We start from the raw sequence: 14,534 nt of genomic DNA on the forward strand, positions 1-14,534 counted from the left end.
AAGTTTACTGTCATATTTATTGATAAAGTAAATGTGGTTCTCATTAATATGAAGTAGTACATAATTTGTGTGTATTAAACTACTAAAACCAAAAAAATATTCGCATGATGTGTGGCATGCATTAAAGAAGGGGAACAATCACACACACAAAGTCTGTTACACGACTTAGTCGGATATCTGATGTGACATGCATACCAGAACCCCCGGTTTAGATAAGGTGGCACCGAAGGGTTTGACCCTTGCAATTGTGAGTCAACTTTACCTATACTTTGAATGCATTTATCCAACCGGATAACGCACATAGGCAGGTATTCAGTCAACGACCTTTTAATGAGAATGAATTTCACAAAATCAATGAAACTATAAAAACCACGTATACCTACGTCTACCATGTTCAACAAAGATCGAGTTAATATTATGTAAACACACTACAATATTAAAGTCTCCAACTGTTTCATTCATTTGTAAATAAAAAATAATCCTTAGATCACTGCGATTTAGTAGTTTTCAAATTTAACTGACAGTCAAACTCGTAGATAAATAAGAAGTTAAGCACACCAAAATACCATGTAGAGTAAGATTATTTCGGTTGGAAAGTATAGAACTCATCTTCAGGTCACATGAACAAATTACCAACTGAATATAGTATGATAATATTACAGATGCGTCAGATACCAATTACATTAAACAAGTTAAATTTTAAATTTTTGCAACAAAAATAAAAAAATTGCCACCAATAATTTTAAGATTAATGATTAAGAATTAAAATAATTAATTAGATTTAAGATTAATGTGCTATCAGAATTATTGCCCGTACAGTAAATGTCCACATTCGTGATTCACTGTAAGTATGTGGAAAATTCTTAATTTCAGGTTGAGTGCCATGTACATCATCTAGTATGCACATTTCAAACTGTTAAATGTATACAGGTTATTTATGATATTTATGGTATGCAGCTATGTGGATATAATATACGCAGCCTAGAAGACCAGCTTGACTGTGACCCCACAGAGATACACGCAAGCCAGTTGTTCATATCATTTACGCATATAAGATAATTTGCCGATGAATACTTACTAATCAACTGAGTAAATTAATTAGAAGTTTTACTTAATTTGTCTGCAAGGTCATTGTAATTCAAGTTAAATCGGTGACGGGTTATTGGCACAAGAATTTAAGTAACCAAGAAATCCGAAATGACATCTCCGTAGAGGTGGGCTGTAAGTGCTTGCTTATCCACCCTTATACATTTGCATATTTAATGGATAGCAATAGTTGACTTCTCCTTAAATGCGAAGGACAGTTTTAAAGACCAATTTTCCCACTAACATTTCATATTTATAAACAAAAATATGTGGTTAAAATAAAATACACCCCAAAAAATGCTTTAGCTGTATAAAGCAAAATAGATTTTCTTTAAAAACCCTGTGCTTGGTCTATAAGCATGGACTACGAGCGTTGCCTTGATAATCCGCTAACTGACGGAAGGCGTGATTTGAATGGCATTCTCAAGAGTTTAGGGATGTTTAAGTGCAGCTGGACAGGAAATGTCTACATGTACTAACTCAGCATCTGTGTCTTCCTTAATGCCCTTCGTACATTCATATAAACGCATTATAGTTGATGTTTATCTTCCACTAAAATCGCACAACTTTTTGAATTAGTTGATAAATCGAAATCACACTATAAAATATTATTAACTGTGAGAAATAAATGTTAAATTATCATTAAAAGATTAAAAGTCTTGACGCGGCAAAACATGAAACTCACAGACAATATTCCCCTGATTCGACAGCGAAACAATTAAAGGTGTATAAAATCATAAGAAACACTGGAAGTGGTACATAAAGCATCTGTTTGAGGCAAGCTTGCAGTATGTTGGGCAATAAAGTACCCGCTTTATTACCTAAAATAATGAGTTCATCTAAAACACTAATACATGAAAGCAATGAAAAGGATTTTACTTGAATCAAATGAACTTCAACGAAAAATTGTAAAACTATTGGTAAAGAACACATGAGGAAGGTTTATACAATGCGAATAAGTGAAATATGAATTCTTTTCAATTCCGGAAAAATAACGATTCCAAAAACAGCTTATAAGCTGAAAGGGTGATCTCTTGAAAACGTTTATTAAAATCGTTTATTCAGGGATATCCACTAACTTTAGGGAAGGAATGGAAAGAGACATTCAAAAATAAGGGGATTGGTTTATTGAATACATACTGAGACCTAGACAAGTAGTACCAAGACTTGTATGCACATTGCAATAGCACCATCAAATCAAAAATAGTGATGATCATAAAATCAATGTGGAAATACTAAGAGAAACAGCAAGTTTGATCCAAGAGTAGAAATCGGATTTAGGATCAAATAGGTAAGAGCGACGATTAACCTGATGATGTTATTCCCGTATAAACCCTCCATAAACATGAGTCTTATTCAGCCAATCAGAGAACTGCGCTGAGTGCGTTGACTTAATTAGGTCATCTGGGTGCCAGCAATATTGTCGCCGTTAAAAGGGTTTGAGGTGTCGGGATATGAATACTCCGGAGGCTCCCTAAGTACCTTGAACCTGTTTATGAACAACAAAAATCATCTGCCTGATTCGATTCTATTGTATATCGTGTGAGTGTTTGAGATTCATTATGCGGAAAGGCAGTTGACAGCAGCCAATGTATGGAAATTAAAAATATGCCTGGTTAAAACACATGAGACAGATACCTATAAATACCTACTCATAATTCTAATCAGCCCTAGTCCGTCAAACATTGACTGATACTGTTGACAACATTCAATTTAATGAAGACGGAATTATTAGAAGAATATTAATTACTATACAGGTGTCCCATAAGGAGTGATAAAATATTTAATGGTCGCTTCCTGTGGGAAAAATAATATGATTTAGCACAACTTGATAACATGTTTTAAAAGTGACAACTTACACCCAAATATCTGTTTTCCAATTATTTCTAAGATATTTGCATGTAAAGTAAGTATTCGATGCCATACATTTGAGCTCATAGGTAGGTACGTACGCAAGTTAAAAGATCTGATTTTGAACAACTTCTGTCCAAAGCTGATCAGTTTTTTTATTAGTGTTATTAAGTTAATTTGTTGTTGTGCTCATTCAATTGTTATTATTAAATTATTACTGTCCTCTACTATTTCATCCATAAATATACAGTTCTTTTTTAAAACACATCGCACCGCATACTTTGCATTGCAATCGCAATTGCAAATCAACAAATCTCGAAAAGCGTTGCTCTTAGAGATGCCAACTAGGTAGTTCTTTTTCTTCTTATTTCATCCATAAATCCCAGTTTTTTTCATAAATGCATGGCTTCGAACGCTTTGGTTACAAATATCTCAAAAACCGTTGATCTCAGAGTTCACCCGAGAGATCAACTAGGCCTTTTTGGCTTATCGAATTATACTAATAGCTTATTGAATAACAGAAATTTGGGTTCCACATAATATACTTACTAAATACCAAAAAATGGTCGAATTGTCAAGCCAAGTATTATGCAAAATAAATAGAACTTAACGGCACTTGTATTAATAATAACAATCTGCTAAAAATGTTGGTAATCGTTACTACACATACGACAATCGAGTGATACAACCCCAATAATAATAATGTTCAAAAAAGTTTTCGAAATAAAAATCAATTTTAAACAGAATAACCTGGAGAATTAGCATAACGAGGAATGCCTATACTAAAGAGGTAACACTATACAAAAGGTAACACCACAGGTAGTCAATGAAGACAGGTAGGATTTCGCAAATTTATGAGAAATCAGACAGAAGCAAGACCAAAACTACCTGTTTACTCGCATGTTCCCCTGGGGGTTTCGATTGATTATAACTGTTATCGGATAGGTATGTAATTAATTTTATTTTTTTATTATTATTTTAAATATATTTTTTTAAAAGCTGTTATCAAATTTACGAATAAATATAAATTTGCAGACGCTTAGTTTCTAGACAAGATATTGGCTTACAAACTGCTGAAAAATACAGTAAACTTGCATATTCCGTTTAGGACCGTCCTTTCATCTTTGTTATTTGATGAAAGATAGAAAAGCGACTTTTCTTACGAGATTGTAGGAATTCCACTAGTTTGTTTTTATAATAAAAGTATAAAACAGCGCCTTCCAGAAAGACGTACGAGATCAAACTCACACGATCTGTTTTTGAAAATATAACACTTTGTAATTGTTACAGACGCGTACTCAACCTCAATTTATTAACATATTTTATATAATATTTCGACCCTATATCACAATTCAACAGTTCAAACCTAAATTCAATCTCACAAATAATAGTAAAACTTTTCCCACTAAAAATAACTTATATTTACTAGTATTTGAAAAACTTGGGACAAAGTTGACTTCATTCTAAAAATCTAAATAAGACCAAATTGAATTTCTACAAATTATTGAAGTTCAGCTTGATCCCCACTTATACTAAAAATTGAATTTGTTTCTCTATTGCAGCTGAAATGATTCCTTGAATTCTTTCATGTGATATTTCTTTTTCTGTGTTATTTTCCGAAGGATTTCTTTAATCCTATGCACCGTCGTTTGCTTTTCATAATTTATTTTACCTTTACTAACCCTAAACCCCTAAAGGCAAAATTATCTAAAAAAATAAAATTTGAGCTATTCACTGGCTATCTTCAGCTTCCAAATCTGCCAATTCAAAATGCAAAATGTTTTACAATTTCTTTTGAGATTAATATACTTCGTTTCAGTAGAGAGTCAATTTCTAATTGTTTCTAGCTCGGAAGCAGTGGATTTAGGTAAGCATGTTACTTGAAATTTGCGCAAAATCGTAAGGTATTATTCGAATCTATAAAAATGTAGATGCTCCACTACAAAAATATATATAAATTTGATTTGGTAGGTATGTGTTTCTGGAAAACTTGGTACCTAATATAATTTTATTATCCGTGAACAAAATTTAAAAAAGATTTCGTACAATATGTCTCAACTCTCATCTTTCAAAATAGCGAAGTTAAACTGGCTGAGTTAAATTGTATTTATATTGAATAAGCCTGTACAAAATATAAAGAGATTATGAACGCACAATACTGCCGTTCTAGAAAATAATAAGGTTGAAATATGCGCTCGTTGTTTCGAAAAGAATAAAATAATTAGGACGAAAAAATGTATGTAAGTATATATGTTCGGGCATATTACTACCAAACAATTAAAATAACACTCCAGTTTTAATTTTGATAAACTCACTATAGTCAAAAATTGTGCGTCGAATATTCGCTGTATATTGTATATTAGAGAATTAATCTACAATTTTTATTACTTATGAAAAAAAAAATGCACATTATCGTGTGTGTGCAACCACATTTAATATAAACATTTTTGTTTTCAACAAATTTTCATGCATTCATTAGTTGAAAACAGGCAATAAAATTCAAAAATTCAACATATTTTCTGTAACCGGCTAACATTTAACGCTCTACTTTACTTGGGCAGAATTAATTAAAATAAAGTTACTTCGCTAGGCCCCTACCTGAATGTATTTTTAAATTATTATTATCTATTCATCTCTTCTGGTAATAAATATCATGCTTTGAAATGAACTTATTAGATCTTCAAACCAATTTTCATATGAATACACATTAAGCAAAATAGGTTTGTTCTTGCAAGCTGTTTAATCCATAAGATCAATATTATGACGTTGTAGATATACGAGTACATTCCGATTATTTTATTCATATGTGCCATAATTGAATCGCTAAGAACTTAATTTACTGGTTTGTCCAGCCAAAATACTAAAAAAATGGGTAGTAGGTACCGTTAGTAATATTATGGTATAATGTGTCCTATACACATTTCAAAATAAAATAAACACACTTAAGTAGTTGTGTTCAGGAACAGATTCTCAATATAACTTTATATACGTATTTAAGCCTAAAGGATTCAAATAATTATATGTTTTCAGCGGATATCCGAATAGGTTGAGACCTCGGATGAGACAAACCCATCTTCGTCACGGTTCAAAACAGAAAAATTAGCTTTGTTTTGGAGTACCTTGTTCTTATGGTACCAGAACAAAGAGATGTTTATCTTTTGTGTTTAAGGGTGTCTGCTATATTGTATCACGCCGCTGATTAAGGCTTTGTTTGAATTTTAAATGCTTTAGAAGTACCTGCTCATAAATTTTACTTTATAAATAAGTGCGATCTTCATCAACATAAACAATCGTATTTTACAGGGCGGGTGAGTGTTACACGGTGTTTTAAAAATAATTGGAGGTAATTGATCAGCATAAATGTAGTAAAAGGTTCTTCTAATAAAGAACGAGCGAAGTTCTTAGTAAAATAGGTTTGCAAACACAGAAATCACATTTTTGATGTAAGTACTTATGTAAAATTAATTCAACAGAAGTTTCTCTTCTAAAACGAACAAGGCAATTGTTCTTCAAGACACGTATGAGTGAACTAATATGTTGGATCTTTCGCGGCATTTTCTGATACGATACAAAACATCAGTTTGAAAGTTAACTGGATTAATTAACCAAGCATCCTAAATCCAAAAGTGCACACCACGTTCATTCATTCTAATAAACTTCCAGATACTTTATTTCCAACTTTTTCAAAGGCCATTAAGTAATTTGACATTGTTGAAACCAAAGCTATTACACTGTTAGTATAAACCAATCTAAGAATTTTCAGAGTTAGAAGTTAATTTTGATGACAAATATTACAATTAAGCTTATAAATATACCCTCTTTGGAGTTCCACTCGTATTAGCCCTTAACGCAACTGATAGGCATCACTTATCTACGACCCCTTAAGTACCATTGAAAAACCACCTCTTCAACCAACAATGACAGTTTTTGCGTTAATTTGACGGTATGTAATGAAATTGAGAGGTTTAAAGTTCAAACATTTCTTAATTTTAAAGAGCAATAATTCTAAAGACAAACCCCATCGCAAACCAACCCCAAATAGTTATGCAGGGGGTCCGGAAAAAATTAGGTGAGCAATTTCATAAGAAAAATTAATGTATACATTTCAATTAAATATTTTCTTTGCTTGTTCACCGAATATTATTAAATTTGACATAGTTGCTGCAAATGTTGCTTGCAACTTTTTAATCGAGTCGAAAAAATAAAAAGCGGTTTAATTTGCTTGAATTAACGTTTCGCATAGAAGCAAGACTAATAAAATGTAATGGTTTTTATATTTTTTATTATCAGAATTAAAACAAAATATTGTTTTTAACCAGAATTGTTAAAGTGCAATTTACAGTACTTGATGCCCACACACTATTTAAAGCTACACAAAATCGCTGAAATTTTGTCATAATTGTTGACAACGTGGTGATATTTCCATCCTTTCAACAGTAACTTCTGTACTTTGAGAGACGCGCATTTTGTTTAGTGGACAAAGTTGAGCAGAGTTGAGCACGGATTTTTCTCGCTCAAACTCATTCAATGAGCTTAAGTCAGACTTTAACCTACAGAAGACCACCAGACCAAGTCCTCAAACAAATTACGCACCCAAAATATAAGGCGAAGAAGCCAATTACAATCACTAAAGAGTCCTTTGCGGTATTGTGCATTCCTTTAAGAGTATTGGCATCGCAGTTATGTCTCAATCAATCTAATTACATATCATAACGAGCGCTTGTTTAAGGAATCAACCATAGCCTATTGATTTCCAACCATAGTACATTTTTTTACATCCTGTTGAGCACGTTGAATTCGTTTGTCTTGTAACAACTAAATACGAAAATACAGGCAAAACTTCGAGCTTCTTCCAGTATATTTCATTAAAGACATATGGGCATTTGTCCGCATAATTCAGTAAATATAAACAAACCATTCAAAATTAGAACAAAACTGCGTATATATCTGTAAAATAACACAACTAAACTAATCCCAACATAATCTACGTATTTTATGTTTCTCAAATTATAAATCCATTTTCGAAGACAAAAAGACGACATATTAATTAAATGTGAATGCATGGAATGTGCCTATACTTATATGCAAGATATTGAATACCGTGGAGAAAGCAAACCAAACGGGGCAAGCAGAACTATTAGAAAGCTAATAACGTGCTTCCTACTTTGACCTATACGCTATAAGTAACATTCCATTGTTTAAATTGGAAACAATTTGTAATTTATACATTTACGGGATCATGTGAATAGTATTGCTCATTAAACGGGATACTTGGTATTTGGATTTTTCGGATTAGGTACTGAAATGCTGTAGCCAATTAATAAATATAGCAATATCACGCTGAACCGAAAATCTTGAAATAATAACAACCAAAGCCAAACAAAATTTTCTGGCTTAAAATTTTTGTTTTTAGGAAAAACAATCGGAAAAAACATTACAGCTCCAAGAACGTAGAAAATTGTCTTAACTTATTTGGTAAATATTCGTATATTCACTACCAATAGAAGAGATAAACAGTAATTCAAAAGATTTCTGAGCTGCTTTAACATTGTTAATGAAATATGATTGCTTTTATTATTATTATTATTATTATTGATCCATTACAAAAGTAGTAATTACTTAAACAGTAAGTAGGTAAGTATATATTATTGCATTTAGATGTGCCTATAGAAAAACTGCAGATGTGCGGCAATCATTATCTCGCCAAATGTATTGTGGTTCTACCTCGGTTAAAAAAAGATTCTCAATTCTCATTCACGTTTCATAAACATTGATTTCTGACTATTACAAATAGGTCATCAAGTTTCAAGAAGCCATCTCTAAAAATTCCGGCCCACACTGCTTTTGTGGATTTTCGCGGATTAGTGTCTGACTAATATGCTTGTTATGTGCCTAGAGTTAGAAAGACAATGCTACAAAGAAATTCACAAAATGATGACATGCTGTTCATTATTGTGCTGATTTTACTCCTGAATTATTGGAGAAAACCATGGTACTTATATTTTTTTAAGAGTCGAGAGAATTAGCATGTTATTTATTGGTGGATGTTTCAGTCGCCCTCAGAACATAGGGCTGGAAGATACTGATACTACTTTTTTTAGTTTCAAATATGTATAAGAATTTATCGGCTGGTGAAAATATTCTCCTAAAACTTAAAAACCTACAATATACAACAGATACGTAGTTAGCTCATTGACTTTTAGTCCTAGTCGGCTTTATATTATTGTTATTTGTGAAAGAAAGTGTATAAAGCTCAAGTATATGTACAATTTCAATGTTTGAAAATTGACATTTAAAATGCCGAATCAGATTGACCAAACCGATTTTGTAGTATTTACATTTGGACCGGTTTGCAGTGCTGGGCTTTGTACGTTTATATCGAAATATGTTTAACGCCCAATAAGTAGGTAGTAGGTACATATTATTGGATGTTAATCAAAACGAAATATTCGTTCCGCTTGTGTGCGTTGTACTCGTTTGACGCGTGTACGTTGTACTTTTATTCTGGGTTCCTTATGCACCCTCTTAAGTTAAACAAATAATAGAAAGAACAAATTTTTATTTTTTAATTTTTTATTTCTTAACCCTATAATACGATCAAAAACGTATTATTATTACAGTAAAGTCCGCTTATAATGAACCCGGTTATAGTGAACTTTCGGTTAAAACAAACTTTTCTCCTTTAATTGAAACGTCATCCATAAAACCCAACGTATTTTTTACTGGTTATAACGATCCCGTTTATAACGAACTTCCGGATATAACGATCACTTTTTGGGTTAGTTGTATATTCACTTTCCGTTTATAACGAACTTCAACAACAGCTCAAGAACAAGTTTAAACCAAATTGAGTGATTTCAATTTCTTCGAATATGATGAGCATTGATAATGGTATTCTTACAAGAGAAATGTTGACCAATGAGCAAATTATAGACGCCGTATCCTCATCTACATCTTTAAGCGATAATGAGGAACATGACGATTTAGGGGAAACTGACACTAATGCTGTTCCAACCATTTGCGAAATGACAAAAAAAAGTGTCCAAAAGTCGGAATTTTCTACTATCACGCCAAGTTCCTAATCATATCTGGGAGTCATTTTGTGATCTTGAAAACTACATAAATAACATCTATTTTTGCAGCAGAAACGAACAAACAAAAATTGCAGACTTTATGAAGTAGATTTCAAATTGTGTTCTGTTTATCTTTTTGTGTTCTTTTTAGTTATACCTACTAACTTCTACTACTATATGTACAAGTAACGAAATAAAATACACCACGTGTTTTTGTGTTATTATTCGCTTATAGCGAACTCCGGATATAACGAACCAGTTTTAGTTCATTTTTCAACTTCGTTATATCCGGACTCAACTGTAATTAGAAATAACCCTTGGAAGAAAGAGAAATATTACAATAAATGGGAGCTCCTTTCGATCAGCGCTTAAACAAGAAGGCCTAAGTACTTAAGTAGTTATTACAATTATTCTGAAAAATTGGGATTTATTCAACCATTAGGTTTATGTTTTTAGCTTAATTGTGTTATTGCAGCCTTCAATTCATTATTCACTTTTATAGATATGTTCCGTCACTTTTGCTTAATATATTTTGTTAACTAAGTATTTCTGTACATTTTAGTGCAAGGAACTTGAGTCAATGGTGTTTTTTATAATTTGCCAACTGACCTGTTTAATTTTTACATCAAGCAATCTTTTTGAACCTTATCATGAAACGAATGATGAAAATAAATTAAGCGATTTATTGTATTAAAATGTATCACTAAAAATAGTAAATTAAGCTTTTCGTGTTGCTGCAGTTTCGCTTTCAATGACAGAAAATTATGTAATTCTATAATAGAAAAAAACGTTTTATTGATTTTCACAAGAAATTATTTTTCAAAATTGCAAAAAAAGTTCATTATTTATCAACATTAAAGCTACTTAAGAAAATAAAATAATGGTATTTCTATATCGAAAAGCCTGAACCTATCAATATTGCATAAAAAAAACGGTACTGATGTTGCAAGAAGAGGTGCTGTCGACAGCACCCCTTGGTCTGGTCACTTTCTTTTCACCTCAATAATTGCCAAATAATCTAAAACGCACGCAGCCTACCTTCTTCTTTTAGTCAACCTGGTCAGAGACAAAAATGGTCAGTGCTTAAAAGGAATTCAAATAAACCTGAACCGTGAAAAGGTAACAACTTTACACCAAAGGAACCTACCATGCTTTTGCGATGTTCGGTTTCCTAATAATTGCCCTAACTTTAGGCATTATGCTGCGTGCTGAGCAGTAAATTTAAATCTGACATTAAAAGGACAAAGAGGAGATGGTTGAAGATTTATAGCACGGCATTGACCTTTTTTACTTAACAGACAATAGTGTGATAAAGTAAATCATTCCACTATTCTACAAAATATTCGGATTTCAAACAATTTCAGATATTCATGGGAAATAGGTAAAATACAGTACCGTTTATAAATCGGTTCAACACGCACGGGGTACAAATTTTAGAATTAGAGTTAGTTGCATTGGTAAGTTTTGTAACTCGGCTACAAAATTACAATGTAAATAGATAATAGCAAACAATAGATTCCAAAAATATTTCTAGGCATGTACAATAACGGTAATCGAGCGATAATAAAAATAGAGTAAACAAAAAAGTACCTCATTGAATTATTGAAAAGCCGTTTCTGAATTAAACTTGAAATGCGAGACATTTTTATTTCTTGAGTATCGAATTACTTTACATGAATACATTATAGTTGCTGGCAGACGTAATATTATGATCATAACAAGCACCACTTTTTTCGATAAATATGCTTATCATGTTGTTTTCAAAGTTATAAATTAAAACTAAACTCCTTTAATCCACTGTTAATTATTTAAACAAATTAACGACGGCAACATAGTATCTATTACAATTATAACAATATGTATACTTAAGTACATCTGGTTTTTTGCGTCTGTGGATGAAATCTAAATATTTATTCTTTTGTAAGATATAAGAGGAGATAGGCTGTTTAGAATACCAATACAAATAACATAAGAGAGTGATTATAAATTGTATAACAATAGAACGAAGAAAAAACTTATAGAAACCTAGTTAAGAAAAATGCAGCTCATCGAATTCCTTTAGAGCAGCAATAGATAAACAGAACAGCAATGATTATAAATAGCCCTCTGATACGATAGACAGACAAATAAGTTGTTCAAAAGCAGAAGAAGGTTATTTATGTCTTCAAAGGGGACTTACCTAATATAAATAATACATCCATTGTTTAGCAGTCGTTTCCATCCAAATGGAACTGTTATATGTTGTGTATGACCTATTCCAACCACAGCACTGCCATGGGGATGTTGTGTAATTGAAGGGGGTGCCACTAGGACAACCCCTCCAGGTCGAACACTAACACTGGGGTCATATACAACCATCTCAGGTGAGTGGTTTTGCACAACAACCATCCCTTCATCCACAGAGCTGAGACTACTGCAGCTGGACTCTGCAGTTTCTGAACGCACTGAATCACAACGAACACTCTGAGCGGACACTTCTGAACCTAGAATAGTCACATAGGGCTCTGTATACCGTTCGCGATTATCACACTCATCCCGTTTGGCATTGTCAGGCCGACCAGGACCTGAATGTTGCCTTTCACAAGATAAAACATCACTAGGAGCACAGTTTTTTAGGTTAGTTCCACTTTGATATCCAAGATTATTTACAGGAAATTCATTTTGAGACATAACATTCTCAAAGTACCCTTCTTGTGTACTAGTGTTGATCACTTGACTACCAGAACTATAAAGGTGTGGTTTGTCGTTAAAATGTTTTGTAGGAGCCAAGGAGGCCATGGGATGATTCGAGTGAGGGTACCCAGAGGGGTGTAAATTGCTTTGCTGCGGTACATTCTGCTGTTCAACTGCATAGGACTGTGCGAAATGGTCGTTGGACACATAAACTACCACATTTTGGACACTGGCTGTTGAGTTCAAATCAGGCTTTGAGGCCATTGTACCAGCATATCAACAGCCCCCTCGTAGTGCCCCCTTCTAAGCCGCAAATGTCCTGAAAATGTTCAATACATTAATTCTGAATTGGCTAAATGGCCAGGAAAATTCTAAAAAAATTGAACGAACAATAGAAAGTTTGGTATTGAATTGCAATAAGTTCGCATTAGCGTAAATACCTGCATGTCGTATAATTCTTCCTCAAACTGCAACCTTGATTGAAAATTACCATTACAATCTGTTGTTACACGAAAATCCTTTAAATAGGTATATGTTTTGGTAGTTGATGGCTGGGTTAACCCAACACCTGTCCATGGAACTTGTACTTATTCATCTTCAAAATACACTCCGCATTACACTCGCGTTTTTATGTCGATGAAAAAAACTCGAAAACGACGAAAAACACTATTTATCTTGGTGTAAACAAATATAAACTATTCAACGGTCGCCAATACGGCTTAAAACTGAACACTGAAATATGAAAACCATCCACACTCCCAGAAGTGCTTGCGATAAGGCGCCATATTAAAATCCGACAAAAACAAATCATACCAGCGTGTCTGTGGTGCCACCTTTTAGCGCATTATGTATATTCGCTGCATAGGTTTCGTTGAATTGAGAACTAAATCGCTGGGGTGCTCAAAACAGGCCCGGATTATGATCATTCGAATGATCTTAAAAGAGCGAAATCGCCAAATTTTAAGCAAGCAACCAGACCGCATGAAAAGTTTGAGGACACATTAAAAAAACGAGGTGAAAATTGTAACAATTACTTGAATAAATAGTACTAGCTTCACGAATCAAGCTACTACAATGCAATATATTATTTATGGTAATATTTTATTTTCCTCTCTATCATAAACAATAAAGCTTAAAAAAATATATTTCTCTATAAAACTTTCATTTTTTCAAAACCAGAAAAGATGTGAAAGGTTTTGACATAAAAGAATGTGGGGACCTACCATAAGTGCGTACGAATACAATATAATTGTAAGAACCCCATTGTAAAGTCTAAATGGTCATCCTCAAGCGCATTGCAATAAGATTCTCTAAAGGTAGCAATCAACTCCGAGAAAAGGGATTCAATCCTTAGCCGTGAAACCAGTGTCAAAGCAATAAACCGTGGGGGGTTATATAACTTGGCTGACTTCACCATGTCAGTTCAGCCTGAATTGTTGTATCTACCCGCTAAACAATTTTTCGCTTCAGAAATGTATATTAAAATCCCGAAACGTTTCAGTTACCTGCACTATATGTTTCAGAAATGTTTATGTAACTGCAAATTCAAAAGAAATTCCTGGGTTTCAGTCAATTTTATCGTTTACCATTTAAAATGTTACAAAAACGTTTCGGTGCTTTTCTCCACCATCATCAGTTTGTACGTATGGTTGTTTCTACCTTCACATTTGGCAAGCCATTAAGTTGAAATACCGTCAGGAAAATATCCACAAGTAACTGCAAATGTCCGCCTTCAGAAACGTTTCGCTGAAACATTGCAGAAACGTTTCGTTGAAATGTTACTGAAGCGTTGCGCTAGACGTTATTTAAACGTTGCAAATAAATATTTTGTAACATTATACATGGTGTATC

General features: G+C 33.0%; 1 protein-coding gene across 5 annotated transcripts in view; it reads right to left on the minus strand.

Moving 5' to 3' along the window:
- The window catches only part of LOC109532970, a gene marked incomplete at its 5' end in the record, with an annotated part of 153,518 nt that extends 139,900 nt beyond the window's left edge, over window positions 1-13,618 (minus strand). For all 5 annotated transcript variants that reach the window (XM_048660492.1, XM_048660493.1, XM_048660491.1 and 2 more), the window contains 2 exon segments: window positions 12,190-13,002; window positions 13,124-13,618. In XM_048660492.1, the coding sequence (XP_048516449.1) occupies window positions 12,190-12,947 (758 nt within the window).
- Between the last annotated feature and the right edge of the window lie 916 nt (window positions 13,619-14,534).

Source organism: Dendroctonus ponderosae, unplaced genomic scaffold, assembly GCF_020466585.1.
Source record: "Dendroctonus ponderosae isolate FM_Combo_2020 unplaced genomic scaffold, Dpon_F_20191213v2 Dpon_F_20191213_1, whole genome shotgun sequence".
Lineage (NCBI taxonomy): Eukaryota > Metazoa > Arthropoda > Insecta > Coleoptera > Curculionidae > Dendroctonus > Dendroctonus ponderosae.